Source organism: Aspergillus brasiliensis, assembly GCF_001889945.1.
Source record: "Aspergillus brasiliensis CBS 101740 unplaced genomic scaffold ASPBRscaffold_4, whole genome shotgun sequence".
NCBI classification, from domain to species: domain Eukaryota; kingdom Fungi; phylum Ascomycota; class Eurotiomycetes; order Eurotiales; family Aspergillaceae; genus Aspergillus; species Aspergillus brasiliensis.
The window spans coordinates 2,364,043-2,381,192 of NW_027137445.1; the positions used below are offsets into that span (position 1 = coordinate 2,364,043).

The following is a 17,150-nucleotide window of genomic DNA, read 5'->3' on the forward strand; positions in this document are numbered from 1 at the left end:
TTGTTGCTTTTTCTTCATTTTCTTTTTTTTAATTTTCAGCAACACTGCAGCTGCCGAGCTGCCACCAAATCGGAGAATCAGGGCGCCAGACGTGCAGGGGTCCAGTCCAGTGTCGCCTGGACTATCTTCCGACTAAGTTGCTTGGTCCTCCGGACGTGCGTCCGCGCTACCCGGCCATCCACTATCCACATGCCGGCCGCATTGCGAAGCAGAAGCAGCAGCAGTAGTAGAATTTGGGATCAGCTAGTGAGATCGAGCCTGGACTCGGGAGGTCTGGGAGTCAGTCAGTCGTCAGTCAGTGAGTGAGTCGACTGGTCTGAGGACGACGGCGTATTGATCGTCGTTGCTGTCTGTGTCGAAGGTTCGTGAAGAACTCTGTAAGTGATTAGATCCTTGGGGGGGTCATCTCGCTTCTTTATCTACTATTGTTTTTCTTCTGTTGATCTCCTCTCGTATTATTTGTTGCTACTATTGTTGTGCTCTTCATTCACCGCGAATCTGCATCTGTTGTGTTCGGGTTTGGTGTTGCGGCGACGATCCCCGATTTGGACTGGGAACATATCGTGACCCGAGCAGCAGCAGCCAATCAAGAGGCGTGTGGCGCCGCCTCCCGCCAGTTTCCCCTCCCCAGTTTTGGGAATTCCTATCGCCCGGTGTTTCCACTCCGGGATTATTGCCTGTCGCTGTTCCCTCCCTTTCCCTTTCTTTTTGCTTTCTTCTCGGTCTCTGTCTCTTCTCCTCACCTCTTTCTGCCTCACAGTCGAATCCAAGGCACCCGGCCCTTTCCCTTCCCACACACCACACACTCACACCTACTACACTCCACCCCCCTCCCTTCGAACTAAATCCTTCTTTCACTTTTCCTTTCATCATCATCAATCATCATCCCATCCATCCATCCTCTTCCATCTCTTGTCACTGCTTCTAATTTTCCTGGTGCGCGCCCCCCTCCATTCCCCCCTTCCCAGTCCTGACTCCAACTTTCTTCCCCACTGCCCTGTCCGTCGTGGCTTCTAATCCAATCGACACTGCGACTCGGTCTGGCACACGCACACGCACACCCCTCCCTTTCCCCTCTCTCACATACTAAACTCACATACACACACACTTCCTTACCCACGCACACACCACACACTACACACTCACAGGCGGCCGGTCACACATAGCTTAACTTCCCCCCCCCCCGTCAACGGTCCCCACTGATCGGTCCCGTCGGCGGCACGCTGTGAATCATCCACTGCCCATCTCCCTGTCTCCGGCATAGTAACCGCCCGCTGCTAGTTCTTCCTAGTGGGTAACGCTGCTTTTCTGCAGACAGGGAACCTTGGGATACCCCGATCGATCTTGGGAGGGGACCAGAAGAGGAGGAGACTGAGTTCACAGCCTCATGTGGCGGCGTCGGTAGCTCCCCTCACCAGCCACATTTCACTCTCACCCATACAATCCTGAATCCACCCATAACACTTGTGCTTTTCTCTGCAGCTTATCGGCTTGTACCTGGTTCTACTCTTTTGTACCTGGTCACCAATCTTTTTTTTTAAAGTTGTGATTGTTTTTGTTCCCTTCTATTGCTTCTCTGATCTGGACCTGTCTAGATTTGTTCTTTTCCGACCGTGCGCTACCTGTCTGTTTGTCATTCATTGCACCATAATCCTCTATCAATCACTGCCTTTTCTACTTCTTCCCCCCCTCACCGCCTTCATGATCTGACTTCGCTTCCCCCCCCCTCCAAACCATCACCATCCCAGTCTGCAAAGCACCGATTTGATCAAACCTTTCCGCTGATCCGCTTCCTGCCACCTACCAGTCAAATTACCACTGCATGCGAGCCGTGGTCCGTCCGCCTTTAACTGTCCGAGGATCACTTGCATCGTCGCAGCCTCGCCCTCCTTCATCGCAATAGCCAACCAGGTCGCCATCTTTCCCCCTTCCGATTTGGCATCTTGATCTTCCTCGCGTTTCTCTAACGCGCCCGCGGCCTTGCGACGGTGCCTTCCACCACCTTCACCACCCACCTACCACACCACACCACGCCACTCCCTTTCCGGTCCTTCCTTGGCCCGCCATGTACAGCACTCCTCAATCCTCTGTTCCCGCTCCGATGAATGGCATCGGAGGGGAGCTCGTTGATGGGTCGGGGACGATCAATCCCGCTGCCCTGAACAATGGTATGTGATTGATTTGCTTTACTCTCCCTCCCTCCCTTCAGCGCTTCATCTGTGTTTGCCTGCTTGTGTCCCCGCTCGTTTGCTTTGTGTTCACTTCCCCTCCCCCTTGTTTGATGTCTTTGTTTCTTTCATTTTTGTTTACCTTTTCTTTTGGTTGGTTTCTTACCCACACTATTTATCCCATCCATCGTCGCGCTTTTAAATGGTGGTGTTTTGCCGCTCATGGAGGCTCCAAAAATAATTCTCTATCACTCTCTTGCTTGTCCATCGTGACAGCCTCCAAACTGACGGCTTTCTAATAGTCGCCGTAGTGCTTCCAAACCCAACAACATATGGTGGCCTTGCGACCCCAACGAGTATAGCTCCTCGTGGTGTGAAGCGAAGTCGAACCCCAGACCAGCGCGGGAATGCACGCGCGGATGGAGACCATGACGACGGTATGTGTGCGTCGGAGTCCTCTTACGATTCGCTTCGTGGAATTCCGGAAGCGTGGGAGTTTCTTGGCATTCGCGTCCCCTCGCGCGTTGTTGTTGCTATCTGAATGTCGCGCTTTTGCTTTTTGTGTTACCACTCAAAACGTCGTCTGACGAGCAATATGGCTGACGCGTGGACCACTTCGGTCAAAACAATAGATGAACAGGGCCGTCGGAAACGAGGCCGTCCCCCCAAGACTCCACGTCCGTCTGCGACAACGCCCAGCGATCAGACTTCCTCGTCCAATGTTCACCTTCAGACCCCCCGGTTGCAGACTCAGCCGCTGCCAGCGCAAGCTGCCGTCAATGTATCGCCACCGCAGGCTTCTCCGCCGGAGAAGAGTACGCCTACCAAGTCCACTCTCGTCAAGGCCCTACCCACCGTCAGGGATCATACGACCGACCAGCTGAATGAAGAAGGCGACGAATATATCCCCAAGGAATTCGACGAGGCAGGCGAGAAGAAGGTTGATGCTATGGGCTACCCTCAAGGAGGCCGAGAGTACAAGTGTCGCACGTTCCGCGTTCCTCTGCGTGGGAATAAGCTTTTCATGCTTGCGACCGAATGCGCAAGGGTGTTGGGCTATCGCGACTCGTATCTACTATTCAACAAGAACCGGTCGCTGCACAAGATCATCGCTAGTCAGATCGAGAAGGACGATCTCATCCAGCAGGACATTCTTCCCTACTCCTATCGTTCGCGCCAGATTGCTATTGTGACGGCCAAGTCGATGTTCCGTCAGTTCGGCAGTCGTGTGATTGTTAATGGGCGACGCGTCCGCGACGACTACTGGGAGAGCAAAGCACGGAAACAGGGATTTACGGAGGATGATTTGGCGGGTGAGAAACGGCCTGGCGGCGCGAAGGCCCGGGATGCGGCGGCAGCAGAAGCTGCGGGTGCAGCGAACTTTCTGCCCGCGCTGGCGCATGGCGATGTCATCTATAGCAATGCGCTAGAATCCGTGCCAGGTAGCTTGCCTCTTGGCCCCCCGTCCTCGGTTTCCCTTGCGCCGCCGCTCCCTATGATCCACATGGCCACCACCACCGATGACCCCCGGCTGCGGGAGTATAACAGTATGCCTCGCCCGCGGCAGGAACTGACGGGCCAGCCGTTCCAAGATCGCATTCAACCCAGCTCGGCCGCTGAAATACTCAACCAAGCTTCACATACGGCCGAATTTAACAAAATCCTAACGTCACAACGGAGTTATCGCCAGAAGAACTTGGATGAGTTCTACGCGAAGCAGCGGGAGGTACCCGTTTCTGCGGCACAGTCTCAGCCTGGCCAGCTGGACTCGACACCGTCCGTGTCACAGCCCTTGCAGTCTCCACAGATGGCCTCCACGGGAATGATGAATGCGGCTCAGTCGCAGCAGCCAATGCTTTCCCACCAGGCACCGATTATGCCGGGCCAGTCAGGTTTCCAGCCACCAGCGGCTCATCAGCAGCCGCCTGTGGCACAGTCCCCTGTTCGGGGTGTTCCCCCCGTTCGGCCCGAGTTGATGCACCAACGGTCTAACCCTGCCATGGCTGCCGGAACGCCTCAGCCACCTGGCCCTTATGGATATCCCTCCCAGGCGCAACAGATGTGGGGTCAACCACCACCCCAGCCCCAACCCTCGCCGCTGTCTGCCGCTGGTCCTCAGGGCGTCGGCATGCCCCAGTTCCCGTCGCAGTTACATACGCAGCAATCACCCTCGCCGCTCGCGCACTCCATGCCGCAGCAACAGCAGCAGCATTCGCAATCTCCTCGGAATCAGCCCCGACCTTCGGCGCCACCAATGCCTCAGACTTTCCCCATGCATCCTCAGCAGGCTCCTCAACAACAGCCCATGGCATCAATGGGATTCCCTGGTGTCACGGCTGCACCATATCCAGCGGTGACTGCCGCCAGAGGCATGTATCCTTCGACGCAGGGTCCTGGCGGTCAACAGTTTATGGCAGGCACTCCCCAGCAGCCTGGTTTGGCTATGGGAATGAGCGCGGGCGGTGCCATGCCGGGATGGCCTCCCGCTGGCCCCATGCAGCCCGGTCATCCCCAACCCGGTCAGTCCGGTACTCCTCTCGGATGGTCCGGTTATTAGATATGAAGCATAATGAGATGGCGATGGGCCGGCATAATCCGAATTCGGCGTTTGCGGGGATCTGGTGATGTGGATCTATGAAAAGAGACATGCCCTTTGACTTGTTATCTTCAGTTCGTCTTTCTTATATCGTGGATCTTACGCATCCACTTGCTTTGAGATCAGTTACCTCTCGCATTTTCCCGTCATACCCTTTTTCATTGATGCTGTATATTATCCTTGTCTCAAGGATAATGGCTAATGATAATCTGCACGCGATTTCTTCTTATACCCTCTGTTATACCCGGTCAGTTATGTCTGTCTTGTCCGTTGATGTTTACCTTGTCTGCCCTTGACTTGTGTTGTTTTGTCGGGAGGCCTCGAAGAATGTTGTTCGAATCACATGTGCACTTATGAGTGTTGTTCTTATCGTTGCGATTGTGCATTTCTTTTTCATATGTCCATGATAGAGGGACGGTCAGATGGTATGGCGGTGAATGTTTTCATTCTGTTTGGGTCGGCGTATTACAACAGCCCATGTCTTACAGTTATCATTCTTCCGTGTCTTCTACTTTCTTATCGCACTCTGAGCATTGGGAATTTTTCCATCTTCACTTCCCTATTTCCATATGCGACACCCCGCTGCTGTTACAATTTCCTGGGTACTCATCACTATTACTCCTGGCTTTCTACATCTCTCCTTTCTTTATTTGTTACACATGGAACCCACACCCCTCCTGTCCAGTTGCTGCTATCGTGATACTCTCGATGCTGTCTTTATGCTCTACTATATGCAGATCAAACGCGGTTGCAGACTTAAGGGGGCTCCTAATTTGACAAATCCCCTGACAACCATCACCTTCTATGTCTTTTGTAGTTGGAGCGTGCAATCACCCCTCAGTAGCTATGGCTTATACTATATACACCTGAGTTGTCCGTAAGAGCGACAGACTCTATATATACTTTGCTCAATTTAGTAACTACAATTACACCCCCCCCCCCCTTTTTCCCCTTCCCCTTTTCCTATCTCACTTCATCCTACTCCTGAGTAATACTAATAAGCATTAGTCACAAGCGGCGTCGTCACCGGCGCCGCCGACGACGCACACACGCACCCCGTAACGGACGTAACCGGCGGCGCCGTACAATGCAAACTCGTCGTCCAAGTAGTAGTAGTAGACGTTGGCTCATCATCACACACAGTCTCCGCCCTCACCAGCACCGGAATAACCGCCCCGGTGGACAAACCAAACGACCGATGTCCGAGAACCCTCAACAGACTCGAAATCTCACCCGAATGACTCGTCACAGACACATACAGTCCCGTGTTATCATTATTATCATCATCGAAGATCGAGTCAAGCGCAACCTTACTCCTCACATCCTGCGCAGCATTCGTCTCCCCCGTGACTCCATTCCATAATTCATCATATTCTGCGAACCCGGACTCGAATGGCCAGGTAGGGAATAGATCATGGATGTAGGATGCGTTGCGACGATTATCGCATGTGTGGATGGAGATGCTTTCACGGAAGAATTCTTTGATGAGCGGGGTAAAGGACGCGCTGTGCGCGGGGTAGGAGAGTCCCGTGAAGGTGATGTTAGCGGTGCGGAGGGCACGAGTTAATGGGCTGACGAAGTAGTTATCTGGGGTGTGGATGTGTTGGGTCTGGATTTGCGTTTGCCAGAAGGTGTGGGCGATTTCGGCTTGATGAATTCCTGTTGGGGTCAGATCGGCGTCGCGCCAGGTTGTAGTGCCGTTGCCGTCTAGGAGGGACCAGTAGCACTGTAGTCGTGTCACAACAGTGTGGTTAGTGGTTGGTGGGTTGGTTGGGTATAGTAGATATTAGATAACCCTGCGGGGGAAAGGGGAGCTTACGTTCCATGCGGGCGTGCCGTAGTAGTCCTCCGCGGCGTTGTGGTAGCCTTCGCCGTGGCGGCCTAGGAAGAGGACTTTGTAGGCTACGTTGGAGGGGGCGTCGTGGTTTAGGGCGATGACTTGGTTGTAGAAGCGTTCCCATTGGGTTAGGTCCTTGTGCTTGTGTTTGCTGTCGGAGGGATATGTCCGGTTGATGAGTCCGAAGTTTGTGGTGGTCTAGTAATTGATCCGGGCAGGAAGGATTAGCGGGGAATGAATGGATCCAGGTGGCAGCACGTTGTTGTTGTTGTGTGGACTTACATAGTCAAACGTGGACGCATCGGTGGATTCCTCGTCCTGCAGGAAGTATCCAGTCACGGTGGTATAGTTGATGTAGGAGGCCTGCGCGGTGGCTGCAAGCGCCACCGCGAGAGGTGCAACACTGGAGAGCTTCATTGTGAGATAGAGACCAATTCACGGTACCGAGCCGGATTCAAAAATACTTCCCGCAGGCAGGACAGCAGAGGCATCTGGCTGGAGAGCGCGGTTATATAGCCTGAAGGTGGAGTGAGCCGACATGTCTGCATGGATATTTGCCGACGAAGGCGTTATTGGCAGACGGGCTGAAGGCCTACCAGCGCCGCACGTGCAGGGGTGGCCGGAGCAGCTAACCGGCTTAAGAGCCAAAGCGAGTCAGCCAAGCCATTCTACAAATTAATTCAGATTGAAAACAAGAGCCCAAAAGAATTCCGGTGGATCAAAACCGAGAGACATGGCAATGCTTTCCCAGTCATCGCTCATCGTCCCCCTATTAGTTGTATTACAGTATGTAGTAGGTGGTGGTGATAGTAGTGGCAGTAAATACGTGGCCCAAAACAGAGCCTCCAGTAAGTCCAAGAAATGAAAGAAAGAAAGAAAGAAAGAAACAAAGCAGCCGCTTCCCAAAGCCCACATGCTATATATCCAAAATAATATTCAAACCATGTTCAAAAACCCCAACCCTGAAAGGAACCAGATCGCAGACCGGGGGTAGACGCCAAAAGAGAGATACCAACACGAATGCATGAGAACACAAGCCCAGGGATATATATCGGAGTCCCACATGAAGCAACACTGAAATGCCAAAGAAGAGCAGAGGTCCACTCTGGATATTAGAGACCACGGTCGAAAAGCCGGGACTCGAGAAGAAGGTAGAGGGAAGTTATATTACAAGCCCACCAAGGAACATTTGACTGGCGAAAGGAATGGTACGTGCACAAAATAGATGGGTTTGGCTGGTCCGGAGTGGGGCTCAAAAGTCATTCGGGGTTTGATTGTTGAAGGTATAGGCTTTCGGCTTCTGCGACGGAAGCTGCTGTGCAACAAATCGGTGAGCTTCCTGCTGCTCCGGAAACTCGTAGATGTGGAACTCGGTTTGCTTCGAATCCCCACAAAAAGCAGCCGACGTCGGCATATCGACGTCACTCGTGGGGTACACGAGGGAGGGAGACCCTGTAACAGGTACATGATCAGGTCCCTGTTCCATTGCCTGCTCATACGACATCGTTGTCAGATCCGCCTGTGGAAGGTGGCAGGGGCTCTGGAAAGATGCTTCGGGCGAAGGCATTGACGTGGCATCAGTCCAGCTTCTGCCCGTCAGGGGAGCCTCGCAGGAGGCGTAATCGGCAAATGACGTGTAATGGGCAGGGGCAGACATCGGAGGAGCAACACCATGGTATGGGTAGGAAGACAGAACATCCACAGCCAAGGGCGTCGCGGGAGGTGATGCAATGTTGATCTGCATCGGCTGTGTGGTAGGGAACAATTGGCTGGATGGTTGCGCCGAGAGGCAGTAGCCCCCATCGCTGGGAGTGGTCGGGAGCAGATGATGCAGATCTTCCGGCGTCAAGGGTGTTGGTGGTGCCAACCCCCCTGTCGTAACCGCGGGTTGTAGCATAGACGACATGTCAGCCTTGGAGCCCAAAGCCCCGGCCTCTGCAAAAGTAGACAGGTTGAGAGGTGATCGCTGAGCTGCAGACGCCTTTCTGACACCTGCATATCGGGAATTCAACCCCTGTGCAGACTTGGACTGCCTCACGCTATGGCCGGTGCTGTAACTCGGGAGCCTTGTGGAGGGTGACATGGTGGACGATCCCGTCAACATGGAGGTCGACCTGGAGGTGCCAATAGCAGCAGGCCTTGGGCGCTTCCTCCGGGCCGCAAGGTCAAGTTCCTTGCTGGGTTCCTTCCAGGATGAACGATCGCCTTCATTTACAAGCGGCGAGTTGGAATGTGTGTTGATGCCAATTCCTTCCAATGTGTCGGCCAGCTCGTCAGAAGAGCCTCGCCGGGGCAACGACAGATCTTGTTGCAGAGGGTACTGCACGGCATTGTAGGAAACCTCAGCATCGCTGGCCGAACGGTAGCCAGAAAGGGACTTGGACGTCTGAAGCTGGTGGGACCAATCCTCATTCTGCGAGGGGTGGAACTGTACGTTCTGCATCGAGTCGTGGCCAGCGTTATCATGTTGAGTGCCGTCCAGACCGGGCATAGTCAGCGACTCTCCCGACGTCACATATCCAAGAGCACCCTGAGAACTTTGTGACGAGGTCCACGAGATAGCATTCTGGGAGAAGGAAGTGCTGAGGTCACTCTGTCCATGTCTGCTGCTATCGTGGCTGCCGCACCGGTTGTTGGAGAAGGTGGTGGTCGGCGACACTGATCCATCCATGCTGGGGGATTGGCTGTTTTCGCCGTCCTGGCCATACCGGTCACGGGCAGCAACAGCAGCATTCAAAGCTCGTTGCAGAGAAGCAAAAGTAGCTTCCCGTGCCGACTCGCTTCTGGTCTTCTGGTGCTTAGGCCGCGAGGACGAAGGAGCCGGCGTTTTCGTCCGCTCGGCGGTGTTCTCCACTGATTGTTTGGGGGTATCTTTATCGGTCTCATCTTTCGAGTCTTTGGTGTCCTCCTTCGAGTCTGAGCTCTCCGTGGACTCCGACTTGCCTCGAGCGGCTTCTTCGGCCTCTGCCTTGGCCTTTTGCATCTTCTCGAACTCCTCTTGTCTCTTTTGTTGCTTGGCCTTTGCTCGCCGATTCTGGAACCAGTTCTGCATATACCGTTAGTGGACTGTAAACCAAGTAGTCTTCGCGAGCCAGTGTAGAACTTACAGCAACCCGTGGCAGGCTCAGATTGGTCTGGGCCGCCAATTGACGCTTGACGTTGCTGCTGGGTTTCGGGTGCGCCTGAAATTGGGCCTCCAAGGTCTCCACTTGTTCCTTCGTCAACCTTGGGCGAGAGAGGTTCTCTGCATATTCTTCGTAGTCCATGATTGGTTGGTGGTAGAAGTCGACCATATCAAAAGGTGGGTGAGGGTAGAGGTAGCCATCCATTGGATGCATCATGGATGGATGGGCCATCGTTGGGTCGAAGGCAACCGGCTGCTCCATGGGGACGGCGGCATGGCCGGGGAATGCGTAGGGGTGGTGAAGGTAATTCATGTTGTGAGAATCGGAGAATCAGGATATTATATATAGAGAGAGAGAAAGGTAGAAGGAAGAGTATAGGAATCGTCGGTGAATGTTGAGGTGAGGTGAGACGAGGTGTGAAGGTATTCAGGGTACAGGACCAGTTGCTGCCAACAAGCCGCAGCTGTGACGAGGCAACTCTATACCATTGAACGGTTGAATCACAGAGAGATATATAGCTGGACTCCGACAAGCCAGGAGGAGGGGAAGGCGGGAAGATAAGGACTTGAAGCAGGAGGGAGAGGAAAGGGAGGAGGGCGGCGGCGGCGGGTGGTAGGGAATGACGGGACTGAAGTTGGCGGGCAAGCTGTCTGGGGTGTATACTTGCAGCCAAGTGGAGGTTAAAAAGGAAATCTGATGTAGTAATGAGAGAGTATGAGAGGGTGAATCTAGAGAAGAGAGATAGAGAGTAATTAAAAGAGAGAGAGAGGAGGGGATCAAGGAAGGTATAAGTCCGATGAGGACAAGGCCGAATAGGACAGCACAGAAAGGGAAAAAGAAGGACTGAGTTGGACTAAGCTGACAGGGAAAAAGCAAGAAAATAAAAATAAATTAAGAATTAAGAAATTCAGAATTAATTAAAAAAGCGAATGAATTTTTAAAAGGGAAATAGTAGAGGGAGTGACGAAAATGGAAAAGGAGAGTAGGAGGTGAAGGAGAGAATCGAGAGAGAGGAAAGAGAGTAGGCAGAGAGTGAGTGTGAGTGAGAAAGAAAAGGAAAAAGGACAAAAGGGAAAAAAAAGGAAAAAACCAAAAAAACGAGAGGACCCAGAAAGGATTGACAGTCAGTCCGTCAGGAAGAGTAAACTAACAGCAGCAGCAACAGCAGCAGCAGCAAGTGTGAGGAGAGGGTTTGGAGGGACTGGATTTCGGGGGGAGGGAGTGGGTGGTGCTGGCCGCACGCCCATTGGCTGAATGCTGGATGGGGAGAGATTGGCGGCGGCAGCCTGCCCGGCAAGAAGGTGTGGAGGGGGCTGCGCTGATTGGTGATCGCCGCCCGGAACTGGCTGGAGGAGGATTTGGCCTGGACACTTCTGGTATCAGGGCTGTATTTGCTCCGTACCGTCAGTTTGAGCGAACTCCCCGTGTCCCGCAGCGCTTCGGGCTTTCGTGTGAACACAATTCTCTTCCCTCCTTGGGCCTGTCGGCTACAGCATCTTTCGGATTGGCTCTTTCGGGTTGTTCCTCTAGACTGTCACTTTTATGCTTGTCTCTATTCTCTTTTCTTTTTCATTATTAGTTTCTTTTTCCCTTTCTCCTCTTTTTCCCCTCTGCAGAAATCAAGGCCCTCGTCACCAATTCACTCTTTATTCCCCTTCGTCGCCAGAGAGCTAGCGGCAGAAAACATACTACTCAAACTAGCAGGTACCTACCATTTTAGGACTAGGCCCGTCTCGGGGAACAAAACTGTTACCAGGTACGGTATTAAACACCCAAGGCATCGACCACCCAAAAATATTGGCCGAACGGAGTGGATTTCCTGGTGCTTCCGCCCGAGCGGTTCTAGGGGGTGGCGGCCTGGGCTCTCACACACTCGGCGGACTCTTGAGTACGTACTACTATCTTGGGAAGCTCACTAACTACGTAACTGACCCTAAAAAAAACCACAAACTGAAATACTGTGTGGCTAGTGGTCTTGGAAACATGACGGGGGGGGAAGGGAGGTTGATAGAGTAGATAGATGTCATTGATATCTCAAAGGAATATACGAAGTTTTAGCTTGGTACTACTAGATTTATGCCACACCTTATCTTCAGTTGTATCCAGACAGATCCAACCAGGATCATCACTTCAGTCCGTTCCGCCGCCTTCCACAAGCAATGAGAGGAGGGTAACTAAGAGGCGCGCGCGCTTACTCCAAAAACTAAAAGTAGTGCGGTGGCGGCGGTGACTGTTTCTCCCTCTCGTCTGGCGTGTGAGAAGGACATGCCTGGATGTACTTCATAGAATCATATGTAACTAGGTCCGACGGGTCCGCAACGCATGCTGTACCTCAGAGTGAGCTCAATTGCTTTTTTCCCTTATTATCGTCAGACCCGTCACGGTGGTACTGCTGCAAAGTCCAAAAGTTCGCTTTTTACGTTCGTCAATGCTAGACGGTGGAAACAATTTCGTCACCTCGATTTACCCCATTTTTTTGTTCGATTTAATTTATTTTAGTTTTTCCATTTCCGTTCTTCTGCTTTTCTCCTCACAATTCTACTGTGATGGTCATCTTTCCGTTGCGTTTCTTTTCCTCCTGCTGCAGCTTTGACCTGCACAATCATAATTTTATCACTCACTTAGGAGGTATGTATACTCCTTAAACAATGCTCGGCAATCATTATCAAAGTTTTGGTCCACCGTATGTACCAAGGGTGGCCTGAGGGACCACAATTCTTAGTAAGTAAAAGTAAGAAGAGTAAGTAGTCAAGAGACAAGACCCCATTGGTAGAAGCGGGTAAGCCACCCCCCTCTCTTCCGCACAAAGCCTTCGTCGTTTATGTTCAAATGCCAGCGCTTGCTATTTCCCACCTATGGTTTAAACGGCAGCAATTAAGCTCCAGTGACAACTTGGTTGACAGTCTCACATACTTTTCCCACCGTGAACCATGATTCCGAACATAGCTGGGAAAAAGCTGTGAGTTGAGTTGAACCCGGTCCCTGCTCCTACGGACTTTCATCAGTTCCTGCATTAGCGCCACCAAAGCATCCAAAGCCGATTTTAGCTCTTCCCAGGGGGAAGGTTCCTTTGGGCAGATCCGGGCAACTCAATGGCCCCGAGCGTGGCCTCCAAGACACGCCGTCGGCAATAGTAAGTTGCTGTTCACATCTCTTTCTTTTTGATTTAGTATTTTTTTTTTTACTTGGGGGGTAGGGGCCCAAGAGAGCGGGTTCTCCCACGCGGACGGAGTATCTAAGCTCTGCAACATCACGTCTTTCCCAATTGAGGAAAGCTTGCGCTAGAATCTCTCCTTCTTCACCCATGCCCCCAAACCCCCCCGATCACGGCGGTCGGGGACCACGCCATCAGTGGGGCTTGTTCGTTTGAAAGGCGGCGTGAGAAAGGGAGCCATGAGATGGATCGCTGAGCCCACCGCCCACTGGGCCATCCATGTCTCACACTTCTGGTGGCAGGCCGGGGGATCTCATGCCACATCCTACTGGGCCAGTCTGCGATCACGGGGTGCTGGATGGGGAGGAACTCAAGGAAGAGCATCCAATGGCCGTTCGGAGTTGTGGACGCCGACCAGCGGATTAAGATTCACCGTACATATTCTGGATCCGGTTAGCGCCAGCGGTCCGAAGATCCCCAGCTTCCGATTGATAGTCCGTTCTTCTTACCCGACGGTTCCAACGACTCTTCACCACTCCCACGGGACGGCTTCGTGATTCTCCAGTGGCCCCCAGTGCCCGCCAGTGCGATAAGGGGAGAATCCACGCAGTTGTAGCATGGCACATCCAACAGAACTGGGGTTCATGATCATGACGTGATCAAGTACTGACTCCCTACTCCTAGAGGCCCTCTTATCGAACCAACCCCCCACAGACTGGCAATTAGCGCATCTGACCATCACAATTGGTACTTTACTCTTCAGAGTGTGCCAGAACAAAGAGAGGTGAAGCGGGGAAGGAGCTCCGGCCAGCCGAAAGGAAAGTCAGACACTCAGTCAGTCCGTCAGTCAGTTTACTCTGTATGCCTTGACTTCTCCTTTCCCAAATCCTTCCCTCCCCATAATGGACCCCATACCAGACGTACCAGATGCACTGGCCTTTAATTCCCGTATGAATGGACACCGTACCAGTAATTCAATTGGCACGGATCTCTGCAAAAATGCCTGTCATGCTTTTCCCGCAAGGTCCTTGGGATTTAGACACTTGCGATTCGCCAGTAGGTGTTTTTGTTATTTTTGTTTTCTTTTCATTCGTTGGTTATTTCTTTCCTTCAACAAGAAAATTAAAATGATAAATTAAAATCGAAGAGAACACAAAAAAAGAAAGAACATCGGAATAGGTGTGAAAAGAGAGAGAGAGAGGATGAGCGAACAGACCGCGCCTGCAAAAGCGTGGCAGCAGCTCAGCCAAAGACCCACCAAAACCAATAGTCGACAGATCCTCGTCGATCCGCCTCAGGGATCTGTCGATTGTCGGACATCTCTCACATTTCCTTTTTCTTCCAATGCTCTCGGGATCCGACGATACTAACTAGGACTCGCCTTCCCACTCCCCCCCCCCCCCCCCCCTCCTCCCTCCTCTCTCCCCACTCTGAGCGCCCTACACGCGTGAGAACTTTCTGCGAAATCCGCCATTCGTCCGTTTTCATTTCTGGCTTCTGTCAAACCAGGCCATAATCGGCGCTAATCATGATTGTGGTCACAGACACTCGCTCGCCCCTAAAGTCACGAGATGACGCAGCCGTGATCTGCAATCTGCTCTCATGCAGCAGCAGAAGGACCGGGGGTCATTAATGTCATGTTAGGGGGGGATCTGGTCTGACGCTATCATATGCGCTTCCCACAGGTCTCAATGGGCAACGAGAACTGTTGAGCCGAAATACATATGCATGCACGCATGCATGGATAAAAATTCTTTGGTTCGTCTGTGAGTCTATTTCCTTCCTTCTTTCTCGCTACCTTCATGCACCTGGCCTAAATCCGTCGACAGTCGGCCGATGATGCTGGACAGGGATGATGCCTCTCAAAGAGGACTCCAGCCTGGCGGGACCCATAGCCTGACTACGACACACAGTGTGTTCCAGAGAAGTATCACCTGACTCCATCCCGTGGGGAATGATACGAAGTAAGATGATAGTGGGAGGAGTACTTACTCCGTAGTACTTAGTAGTAGTTATCTGAGGCCCAAGTGGAACCAAGGAGGCGCGGGAGAGGGGCCAAAACAATGGGGTATTTCCCATACCGAGTTTCGGGCGGTGCTAAAGTACATACTATCTACGGTCGAGTCGTCGACGCACTCCGCACACGGAGTAATTATACTGAGCCGTCGATGCTGACTTACGAAATATGGAGTTCACTCATGATTGAAGGCGGCCCGCAACCAGTTAGCAAGTAGTCTACTCCATCCAAGAGGTGCCAGGGTAACCGGGATTCCGTATCCAACCAACCACGAAAACGCCCCGGGTCTCTCGGGTTCACGTGTATGTATGCAACACCTTAAAACGCAGCTTAAGCACAGCATACTGGGAACACCTTGCCAGTTGCCACAGCTATCCACTCAACAGCAATGACCCTGCAACAGATGGGTTCATGTCGCGTAACCTGACAACCCCTCAAACCAAGCTCAGACCAATCAGCACAGGCGTGTCCCGGCGTGGACTCACGTCTCAGAGCTTTGAGAACAGTCCTAGAACAGTCCTAGGCGTGCATCATGGATCTTTTCTCTCAAAACAAGAATGAGGATCTGACTATCTGCCTAGCCTGAGTTGGCTCCCTGTGAGGATCCACCACCACTTCCACCACCACCCGCACGGATCGCTTCCACAGCGATCCTCATAGGCCCATTGGATCTCAAAGAGGGCCGTTGTCGCCCGAATGATAGAGGTCTCAAATATTGGACCCTGGGAAGGGAGAACAAGCAAATACAAGGGAAGGAAACGAATGAAAGGAAAAGAAGAGGGAGAAAAAGCAAAGGAAAAATCCCCGATGATCCTCGGTGCATGGGAATGATGGTCTGTGATACCTGAGTGGATGGGTGAATGGGTGGGTGTGGATGAGATGGTAGTATACTCTCAAAGTGGAAGTCAGTGATGAACCCCCCGGTCCCCAATCCTCCCCTGAAACTGGAAGCCTCACTGACTATCCTAACCTGAAGTATGCTTAGATGCTGATCAGGCTGGCCAGTGGGAGTCGAGCTGCTGGACCGGGGCCCCGATCCGCAATAGCATGGGATCCCCTGTCTGGGTATAAGGTTGACTTGGCACTGGGGGATCCTCCCCTATTGACGGCCGGTCGCCTGTCCGTAAGGAAAAACTTCCCTGCTTACATACAATCCGAAACTCCATCTGCCCATCCCCCTGGGTCTGATCATTCCATGGCATCTACCCTCCGCTTGTCACATTTGGCCAGGATGCTGTCTAGTGTGTGTCAATCACCACCCGCCATGATCAATCGTATCATCACTCACAGGGGGAGGGAGTCAGATGGGCTGGTAACTAGTTATCGCCTACTCCAAATTTCCATACACTGGCTCGAGCTCAGTGCGATTGGAACCCAGCATGGCCATGCATATGTGGATCTGTGGACCTACCTGGGCGTCGATTACCATGGCTTTTCTTTTGCCTCCTCCGTAGTAGTGCCCTTCTGCCTCATCGCTAACTAGCTTACTCCGGCCACGCCGTGCTGAACGCGACGTTCAGCTGCGACACTCGACGCCACAGAGCTGAATCTGTGGCGGTGCGTTCTCGAGCGTCAGCCACATGTAGATCACCTGGACTAGTGAGGGCCTCAGGCCTTTAGGGGATCTTCATCTGCTAACTAACTAGTTCGTTATCACCGGCCTGTCCTTAGGCGTTCTCCGAATAGCGGGACTGTCAGAACCAGAACTTGCAAACTTGAATCAGGATGACTGCCTCTGGGTGGACAGAACCTATGATGCTTCACCGCGATTTGTCATGCCATCACAATAGCTAGCCTCTTCGATCGACAGGCTCTCAGTGAAGCCGCCACACGGCGCTTCGATCTGCCTGCCTATTCTCTATCCTAATCTTGTTTAACTCGGTGATTGTGCCACCGTGCTCAACGCTCAGGGCGGCTAACTTCCCTGACGACTCAGTCATCGTGTTCCAGGTTTCCCAGACTCGAACCAGGGCTGACGGGGTGTGACGAGTTGGGTTCGCTGTACAAGAGATCACATCGTTGTTGCCTGAGCTGCAGCAACGGTGAACGATTCTCGTCACGAGTGGGCTTCAATTGGCTGGCTGATCCACTTCCCTTTTCCTCACGCCCTCTGATAACCACATCGTCTGCTTCTCATTGACTAGTGTTACAGTGTAATACCCAGAAGCACCCCCAAACCAAGGACTCACTCTGTCTAACCAAAAGGGCAAGAAGGGGGAAAAAGGTAAAATCAGAAGAAAGAAGAAAAGAAGA

At 52.5% G+C, this 17,150-nt stretch overlaps 6 protein-coding genes across 6 annotated transcripts; 2 read left to right on the top strand and 4 right to left on the bottom strand.

The window, feature by feature from the left end:
• The first annotated feature begins 1,651 nt into the window (after nt 1-1,651).
• On the top strand, nt 1,652-4,916 carry ASPBRDRAFT_521529 (putative nuclear localization protein). The gene is made up of 3 exons (XM_067626852.1): nt 1,652-2,168; nt 2,471-2,611; nt 2,801-4,916. The coding sequence occupies exons 1-3, from the start codon at nt 2,066-2,068 to the stop codon at nt 4,723-4,725; spliced, it is 2,169 nt and encodes a 722-aa protein (XP_067481143.1). The 5' UTR covers nt 1,652-2,065; the 3' UTR covers nt 4,726-4,916.
• An 842-nt stretch (nt 4,917-5,758) lies between these two features.
• On the bottom strand, nt 5,759-7,018 carry ASPBRDRAFT_121239 (phosphoglycerate mutase family protein; the record flags this gene model as incomplete). Its single annotated transcript, XM_067617410.1, has 3 exons — nt 5,759-6,490; nt 6,584-6,799; nt 6,884-7,018. 3 exons carry the CDS (start codon nt 7,016-7,018, stop codon nt 5,759-5,761), a joined length of 1,083 nt encoding a protein of 360 aa, XP_067481144.1.
• An 835-nt stretch (nt 7,019-7,853) lies between these two features.
• Nucleotides 7,854-10,038, bottom strand: ASPBRDRAFT_194800 (uncharacterized protein; the record flags this gene model as incomplete). Its single annotated transcript, XM_067620792.1, has 2 exons — nt 7,854-9,647; nt 9,709-10,038. The coding sequence occupies 2 exons, from the start codon at nt 10,036-10,038 to the stop codon at nt 7,854-7,856; spliced, it is 2,124 nt and encodes a 707-aa protein (XP_067481145.1).
• A 2,880-nt stretch (nt 10,039-12,918) lies between these two features.
• ASPBRDRAFT_206067 (uncharacterized protein) lies at nt 12,919-13,437 on the top strand (the record flags this gene model as incomplete). The annotated part of the gene is made up of 1 exon (XM_067621764.1): nt 12,919-13,437. The coding sequence occupies exon 1, from the start codon at nt 13,120-13,122 to the stop codon at nt 13,435-13,437; it is 318 nt and encodes a 105-aa protein (XP_067481146.1). The 5' UTR covers nt 12,919-13,119.
• Nucleotides 13,438-14,431: 994 nt separating this feature from the next.
• Nucleotides 14,432-14,997, bottom strand: ASPBRDRAFT_41658 (uncharacterized protein). Its single transcript, XM_067624618.1, has one exon. It carries the CDS (start codon nt 14,957-14,959, stop codon nt 14,681-14,683), a length of 279 nt encoding a protein of 92 aa, XP_067481147.1. The 5' UTR covers nt 14,960-14,997; the 3' UTR covers nt 14,432-14,680.
• An 89-nt stretch (nt 14,998-15,086) lies between these two features.
• Nucleotides 15,087-16,106, bottom strand: ASPBRDRAFT_41659 (uncharacterized protein). The gene has a single exon (XM_067624620.1). It carries the CDS (start codon nt 15,718-15,720, stop codon nt 15,475-15,477), a length of 246 nt encoding a protein of 81 aa, XP_067481148.1. The 5' UTR covers nt 15,721-16,106; the 3' UTR covers nt 15,087-15,474.
• Nucleotides 16,107-17,150: the final 1,044 nt, after the last annotated feature.

What these genes read in the sequence shown, in the direction of transcription:
- ASPBRDRAFT_41659 (XM_067624620.1), bottom strand. Translation starts at nt 15,720, where the DNA reads ATGCACCGAGGATCATCGGGGATTTTTCCTTTGCTTTTTCTCCCTCTT.
- ASPBRDRAFT_521529 (XM_067626852.1), top strand. Translation starts at nt 2,066, where the DNA reads ATGTACAGCACTCCTCAATCCTCTGTTCCCGCTCCGATGAATGGCATC. An exon ending in TCCCGCTGCCCTGAACAATG is followed by an intron (nt 2,169 to 2,470) that starts GTATGTGATTGA and finishes GCTTTCTAATAG; the next exon opens with TCGCCGTAGTGCTTCCAAAC. An exon ending in AGACCATGACGACGGTATGT is followed by an intron (nt 2,612 to 2,800) that starts GTGCGTCGGAGT and finishes TCAAAACAATAG; the next exon opens with ATGAACAGGGCCGTCGGAAA.
- ASPBRDRAFT_41658 (XM_067624618.1), bottom strand. Translation starts at nt 14,959, where the DNA reads ATGGGAAATACCCCATTGTTTTGGCCCCTCTCCCGCGCCTCCTTGGTT.